Here is a 7,773-nt window from a genome sequence, read left to right as displayed (position 1 = left end):
GCAGGCGGATTTCTGAGTTCGAGGCCAGCCTGGTCTACAGAGTGAGTTCCAGGACAGCCAGGGCTATACAGAGAAACCCTGTCTCGAAAAAAAAGGAGGAGGAGGAAAAAGAAGAGAAGGAAGAGGAAGAAGAAGAGGAGGAAGAAGGAGAGGAGGAGGAGGGAGAGGAGGAGAAACTGTCCCCAGTCCTGTAACCTCCTTACTCTTCTAGAATGCCACTGCTTACAGATTCCTAGATTGACAGACATGGGGAGGGGTATCTTCTAGCCTGGACTGCCTGGTTTAGTTCTAATTTGCTGTACCCCTCAGGCTGCAACTCATTTCCTGTCACAGACAGAGTTCCTGGAAGGCAGGGACTGAGGGATGGGATCTTTCTAAACTCTCCCAGCCCCAGGCGCAAGCAAGGCCCGAGCCCCCACGCCCCTACCGGCAGGTGGGACTCACCATCTTGCTGAAGTGGTATTTGCAGTAGCCGCAGTACTTGACATTGTCCACCTCCAGGACTTCTTCCTCACACAGCAGGCCAGCCATCTGGGCACTGAGGAGAAGTGGGTCAGAAGGGTGCAGCCACAAACAAACCGCAGCAGCCCCCTACCTCCTTCCTCCTGGACCCAAGACCTAAGCATGGCGTGGCTGCTGTCTCACAGAGACAGGAGGTAGGATGCTCCCGCTCAGTGGCCACCTTGAACCTCCCAGCAGCTGGGCTCTGAGATCTCACCAGGTGACATGGAAAGCTTGTCGGCATCCGTGGCGGTTACAGGTCATGCAGGCTCCCGAGGCAGCTTTGCTCTCCCGGCCCTGTTCCTCACAGATGTAACAGGTCTGTGGGGCACAGCACAATTGACCCCTCCTCCAGGGAACCCTAACCTCTCCTGCTGAGGGATCCTTTGGCCTGTCCTCAATGCCACCCTGACCCCCACCATCCAGATCAGTACTGTCCAATAGGATTTTCTACAGGGACGGAAAGGTTCTCTAACCTATACAATCTAAGCCAGTAACTGCAATGTCACAGGACCACCAAGCACTTGAAATGCAGCTTGGTGAGGCTGAGGAAATGAGGTCTAAGTATTCAATTTAAAGGTTTATCTCTTTTTTATCTTAGATGCGTACTAGGCCATATGTATGTATACACGTACATATATACGTATTATCACACTGGGTATCTGGTGCCCTTAATGGCCAGAAGAGGGCACCAGATTGATTCCCTGGAATTGGATGTAAACATGGTTTTGAGCTGTCATGAGGGCGCCAGGAACCAAACCTGGATTCTCTGTAAGAGCAGCAAGTGCTCTTAGCCACCCAGCCATCTCTGCAGCCCGGGTATTCAATTTCATTTCCACATTCACAGGTAATCACCACTGCATTAGACAGTGCAATCCTTGGTAAAGCTTGAGAGGCCCCACTGTGCCTACTGTCCCACTTGCTGGACTATATACAGACACTGTGTGTCTTTTCATAGAACCTGGGACTGGCCGGCCATCCTTAAAGTCGGTTCTTCCTCATGCCCCAGGTCCCAACCTAAATGTCTCCTTCCATGACCACCAGATACCCAAGCAAGCCTCACTGGGTGTCCTTTATCTCAAAGCCTGTTTACACTCTGTCTTGATGAATGGCAAGCACTAGGTACCTGCTGTACTGTTGCCTGTCATGTGTTATAAACTTAATAAAATGTGACCTACGAGCAACCCTCTGGCTGTGCTACCGAGGGAGCTCGGGGCGCAACAGTGGCACCCAGTTTTGCTACCAGGAAAGGGAGGAGTGAGGGCCGCTAACCTTGTTGAAGCGATCATGAGGCACGTACTGCAGAACGATGGGCTCCATCGTGAGCACGTTGGCGAACTGCACCTCCGGGATGTAGAGGGCGCACACCACATGGGCCCAGCCTGGGGCAGTGTGGGGACCAGCCTCAGCAGGACGGCAACACAAGACCCCACGCCTCCCAACACCAAGCTGTAGACTGTCCCCTGCGTCTACAACCTTCCTGTACCAACCGGAGCAGGGAAAGCCAGCCTCCACCCCACACCTGCTGGGGGGCCTGGCTGACCTCAGCAGGCGTTCAGGGTTCCCCTCACCTCCATTGTCAGTCCTCTTCAATGCCCCATCTTTGTGCGGGCACAGCTCACACCTCTGCCAATGCAAGGAGCACAGGGATTGGGGGGGATCTGCTGAGCTGGGCCCTCCCTGAACTCATCCAAAAGGTCCCAAGATAACATAAGATCTGGGTAGGGGCTGAGGCTGTAGAGCAAAGAGGCTCGGCCATGAGCTCCTAACTGCTGAAGGCTGAATAAGGAGAACCTGCTGGTCACTACTGCGACCCCTCAACTTCCATAGCCTTGAAAACCTCTCATAATAAAAAGTTACAAAGCGGCACATATACCCCCCCAAAAAAATCAAAGCCCCCAAGCCGGAGGTGAGGTGGGGCAGAGCTGAGTGCAGAGCTGAAGGAGAGATGGGGCTGGTGATAGGCAGCAGCAAACAGGAAATCCTGAGTGACACAGCTTAGTCCTGCCCCAGCCTCAGGGTACCCTATCAACCTGCAGGAGATGCTCAGGTGTGGGGGAGAGAAAAGGGAGAGGGGCTGGACTCACCACCCTGGCTGCGCGCTCCTGAGATTCACATTTCCTGCAGAACCAGGGTCCCGTTGGCACCTGGACGATGCCATAGCAAGCTAAGGGTGGGGGAAGGAGAACTCACTGAGCAAAGCTGTCAGCCAATGGGTTTTTTTTTTTCCCCCAGAGTAACTGGGGGCAGGGAAGAGACCCAGCCGTCTAAAACCAGCCCAGTAGGTGGGGCTGCTCCCCAGACCCGGGATCACTCTATGGAACAGCACCACAAGAAACGTCCAACCGCATAGAGCCAGCCTTCAATCACACAACCAAGCATTTCAAACAGGGGCAAAAAGTCTTACAGAGTCCTTGACCTTAAACTTCCAAAGATCCTCCATTCTCATCCCACCCCTCCCCCTTTTTTCTGGACCTGAATTTCCCCCCCGCCTCTGCCCTGACCAGTCCCCTAGGCACCAGAACAAGAAATAGTCATGATTGTAACACGTTTTGTTGTTATGGGGGGGAGGAGGGGGTGCTTCTTAAAGGGCCAGTAAAGGATAAGCCAAGGAAGTCGGGGGTTCAAGGACCTCATCTTCTGCCTCTGTCACACGTACAGGTCAAAAGTGAAAACAGAGGGCAGGTGCGGGGCAGGTACCCAGAGGAGAGTGGCGGGAAAGGCCCGCAGCCACAGCATTAAGGGTTGTCTCGGGAAGGGGGGTGGTGGTGGTTGCCTGTGCCAGACAGGCGGAGATGCCAGCCTGCGCCCTCGGCAAGATTCCTTAAGGAGTTAACTCCCGAACCATGTGCGGCGGCAGGGGGAAACTCCAAACCTCTCTCTCCTCCATTCCGGCCCCCTGTACAACCGCTCTCCCAGCCTCAGCTCTTCCCCGGAGGGTTTCAGGATCCCTTCTCCCGTGGGACCCTTCTCCTCCCTTCCCAATTCCGCTCCTCCCAGTATCCGGAAGCGAAGGGGGATGACCCCCCCTTGACCTCTTCCTCCCGGAGCGGGAACCAAAATAAACCGGGCGGGAGGGGGGGGGTTACCTCGCAGGTAAACATTCCCGGGACAGCCCTGACACCGGCGGTGCGGGGCTCAGGGAGTTCACTCCTTGCGCCCTGGACTCTCCCCAAAACTCCTTCAACTTGGGGTGGGGGGCGCGGGACTGAACAATAGGCAAGAAAACAATGCCTGACCCGGTCCTGGAGGACCAGGCTGGGGGTGGGGGGGGAGCCCACGCCGCCTCTCGCTTCAGGTGGGTGGGGGAGGGGCAGGCGCCCCAGGAGGGCTCCGGAGGGCGCGGCCGAGGGCACCCCGTGCGCGCGCCGCCCCGGGGTCCCGCAGCTCCCCCCCCCGCCGGCCGTCTCCCCCCTCCCCTTACCTTGGTGGACGGCCACGCTGCACGCGTGCCCATCGCAGTAGACCAGCGGGTTTTCGGCCCAGCCCCTCTCGTCCGAACATACGCAGCAGCCTCCTACCATCTCCTTCATACTCCCATGAGCTCCCTCCGGGGCTGGGGCTGGGGGCCGGCCGGCGGGGGTCAGGGGGGGAGGGAGGGAGCGGGGGCCGCGCGCCTCCTCGCCCCCTCCTCCGCCGCCGCCGCCGCTTCTTTTCTTTGCCTCCTCCTTCCTCCTCCTCGGCGTCCTCCTCCTCCTCCTCGCTCGCTCTGTCTGGCCGCCCCCCCCGCCGTGCTCTCGCCCTCATGCCCCGACGGGCCCCCCCCCCAACAATGAGACTCGCGCGCCGCGCTCCCCTTCCGCGCCGCTCGCCGGCTACCAGAGCCGCCCGGCCGCGGTGCAAGCAGGGCCCGGCGGGGGAGGCGCCGAGTGGCACATCGCGGGCGCCCGCCCGCCCCGCGCCGCCCGCTCACGCGCCGCCCCCCCGGCCCCCCTGCCCGGCCGCGGCAGCCATGGCCGCGCGCCTCCGCTCGCTCGCTCGCTCCCGGCCCGCCCGCCGCCGGGTAAAGTCTTAGGTTCAGGGAACAAAGCCTGGCTTGGTAGGGAGCTTTTCGCTCGTGCGCTCAGTGCAGCTTTCCCCGTCTTTTCTTTTTCCCTTTTATGACTCTAGATGGGTAGTTCCCGAGTCCTCCCCTCCGTGTCACACTTTGGGTCTCCGATCTCCCATCCCCCTTCTCTGGGTGTTCTTCAACCCTAGGGAAATCTAGGGGAGATGAAAAAAACCAGGGGCTCTAAAAAGAACTGGAGCGATGTTAAACCATTTACCCGTGTTTGTTCTTGGAAGGGGAAGGGTGTCTCTGGATGGCAGCTCATGGGTGCTGTCCCTGGAGGCCACTCTGGAGGGTAGACAATGCCACGTGTAAACTTTTACTTACTTTACAAATCTTTTTTGTTAGTTTGAGACAGGATCACCAGTAGCTCTAGTTTGCCTCGAACTCACCACTTAGTGAAGGATGACCTTGAACTCCCAATTCTGCCTCTGCCACCAAAGTGCTAGAGTAAAGGCGTGCACCACCACGCCCCGCACAAAAATTTGTTGAATGCTAGAGTCGGCAGCTCGCCGGAGTAGAGGTATTCCTGCCCTCCGGGAGCTTCCATTTGAAGTCTTCACTGTCAAGGTCTCTAGGCACCTCAGGGGTACACTGAGGTACCCCACCTTAATTCAAGATCTCTGTTCTCTCAAAGACGTAACTCCACCCCTAGCCTCAGGGCGTGCCTTGCGTTTTAAAGCGAGTAAAGAGTTCGCTGCCTCGGAGGTGCTTGCCAACAGAATCACGCCTTGACTTCTGGGCAGGTATAGAATCACAGTAGCGTACAAAAACGTACCACGAAGGATTAAAGTCCCCGAAATTGGGTCTAGGGTTTGATGGAAAGCGACCCAAGACTTCCCCCAGACTGGTATAAACCCAAAGACGAGAATCTGATTCCCCTTTTTTCTTTGCTATGGGAAAAGACGGTGCCCCACAGGGACCAAAGGTCAAATACCCCCTCAGCGGGAGGTTGGGTGGCAGAGGGGAGAAGGCAGCCCTGGGGGCTTCATCCACACTTCAAAGACCTCTAGGCCGGGAACGCTTCCTGGGGGGGAGGGGCAGAGGGCTCGGAGAGGAGATGGCGGGCTGGGGGATTGAGGGTGGAGGGGGCCGCTCCCCCTTCGGCGCACTGCCCCCCTGGCCGACTCTTCCGCCGGGCCCGCCTCCTTTTCACTAGCACCTGTTCAACCGGAACATCAAGGGGACAGAGCCTCCGCGTTTCTTTAGTACCTTTCATCCCGGAAGGGGGGGAGATGAGTCCCCGCCCAGGAGGGGGGAAGCAAGGAGGGGGAGAACTTGTCCTTGACCTGGTCCGTGGCGTCAGGGATTTATTCCCTTAATCCTGGCGAGGCGGGAGTTTGGGGAGGTCTGTGAAGCTGAGTTCTGGGCTGGAGCCTTCAAATCTGCTCAGTTTGGACCCTGGGAATCACGGAGGCTGAGGGGGCGAAGAGACTGTGTCTAGAAAAGTGAACTTGGGGTAGTCTGTCTTGCGACTTCTGAATCAGGACAGGTCGAAGGCCGGGATCTCGGCTCTGACGATTTTTTAATTCTGTGAAGTGTGCTCATACGAAAAGTTAATACGCAGAAGAGGAACCTTACTTGGGAGTTTCTAACGAATGACTTCTACCACCAAGAGTAAAACTTCAAGAAAGCCGTGGAAATGTCTGTCCTAACTAACTCTGCGGCAGTTTCACAATGTTGGGGAGTATTTGCATCTGAAACCCTTATTGTCAAAGTGGCCAGTTTTGGGCTCCCTTGGACGAGGGTCATAACCCCTTGGTCCCTGTGCCCAAGAATTGGTGGCTTCGGAACAGAAAGCCTGTTTTGAGTCAAGCCCGTGTCCAACATGTACCCAAAGTTTTTGGGACGGACGGCTGGTGCACGTTTCACTAAATTGGTTTAATTCGGTGAATTTGGCCTAACTCTCCCTTATGGTCATTTAAAGTGGGTGGAAACGTCCTCCATTTTCTGGCTGGAGTGATTGAGGTTGTCATGGGGTAGATGACTTGCTCAAAGGCACACAGCTTGAAAGCTACAGAGGCAAGATTTAAACAAAGTCTTGCCTTCTTCTAAGGCTCTGCTACAGTGTCTCCAGCTTGTGAGAAAGAGAGCTGCCCGCCTCTTCTCCAATGTTCTATTGCAAGTGCTCTTCCTCTAATCCTGGGGAAATCCTCTGGAGACCAGGCTGCATTCGCAGTGGGTACCGGAGGCTGAGCTGTCAGGCTCATTCACCTGCTTCCAATGTTTTCTTGAGCATCCACTTCGTGCATATGCCCAGAAAACAAGGAGCGGGTCTCAGCCAACAAGTGGTTGAAGTTTATAGTGCTCTCCGTAGCATGACTTATCACTGATTTGAGGTGTCACGCATATTCTGGTCGTACAGCTTTCAACTCTTGGTTGGGCTCCGCAGGTCCCTCCATTAAGTGAGGAGTTACCCTGCGGTGTGGACCTAGAATACCTTCGGAAAGACCTAACACACACAGTAGGCGCTCAACCCCTGCTGCTCCTCTCTTTAGCCACCGACGATGCGCGCCAGCGCGGGCGGCGCATCCCGCTCCCGCATCTACACACGTCCCCGCTGCAAAGGGACTGGGGCAGAGAGGGCGAAACAGAAAATTATTTCCGCCCTCTCGGCCCGCCCCGCCCCGCCCCGCCCCGCCCCGCCCGTCCCCGGAGCCAGAAGGGGATTGTGGGGCCGCCTTGGCCGCCGCCGGAGCCGAGCGGGGCGGAAGCGCGCGCCGTGCTGCTGCTCGGGCCCGACCGCGCCGGCCCCCGTACCTCCCGGCCCAGGCTGCGGGCTGCGGTCGGGGCGGTCCCGGGCCCAGGCGCCTGCCGCGGGACGCGCTTCCGCGAAGTCTGGCTCACGGGTTCCCGGAACGGTGCGTGGGAGGCTGAAGAGTGTGGCGGGTTTCGCTTTTTGCCCTACGTTTGCTTTCGTCGGTCCCCGCGGCCCGGGGTGCGACCTCTCCTCTGGGCTTAGTAGAAAGACCTGGGCTGGAAGAACGGGCTGCGGGTTTGCGTTTCTTTTATGCCTCCTTCGGGAACTGTTTTCAGCCCCCCCACCCAAGCAAAGCTGCTGACCTTGGGGGCGCATGAGAGGTTAAGTGCTTTTGCGGGGGGTAACCCTGCCAGTGAGTGGGAGGCTTCTGGTGATGGGGTAGTCTGGCCTGGCATGGGGTAGAGGAAAAGCGGGCGTTCCAGTTGGCTCAGGTGCCAGCCCCAGCTCTGCCATTTGCTGGCCA

At 57.6% G+C, this 7,773-nt stretch overlaps 1 protein-coding gene across 3 annotated transcripts in view; it reads right to left on the bottom strand.

Moving 5' to 3' along the window:
* Mllt6 (MLLT6, PHD finger containing) overlaps window positions 1-4,178 on the bottom strand; it is a 22,592-nt gene extending 18,414 nt beyond the window's left edge. For 2 of the 3 annotated variants that reach the window (XM_029483312.1, XM_029483313.1), the window contains exons 1-6: window positions 3,926-4,080; window positions 2,589-2,668; window positions 2,073-2,127; window positions 1,774-1,883; window positions 719-822; window positions 445-538 (exon numbers count right to left, since the gene is read on the bottom strand). In XM_029483312.1, the coding sequence (XP_029339172.1) occupies window positions 445-538; window positions 719-822; window positions 1,774-1,883; window positions 2,073-2,127; window positions 2,589-2,668; window positions 3,926-4,034 (552 nt within the window). In that variant the 5' untranslated portion in view covers window positions 4,035-4,080. Of the gene's footprint in view, window positions 1-444; window positions 539-718; window positions 823-1,773; window positions 1,884-2,072; window positions 2,128-2,588; window positions 2,669-3,925 lie in introns of all 3 variants that reach the window. The other variant, XM_021176741.2, reaches the window with a different exon arrangement.
* Window positions 4,179-7,773: the final 3,595 nt, after the last annotated feature.

The sequence above is a fragment of the Mus caroli genome, chromosome 11 (genome assembly GCF_900094665.2).
Source record: "Mus caroli chromosome 11, CAROLI_EIJ_v1.1, whole genome shotgun sequence".
In the NCBI taxonomy this organism is placed as follows: domain Eukaryota; kingdom Metazoa; phylum Chordata; class Mammalia; order Rodentia; family Muridae; genus Mus; species Mus caroli.
This window is presented reverse-complemented; position numbering and strand designations above follow the sequence as displayed.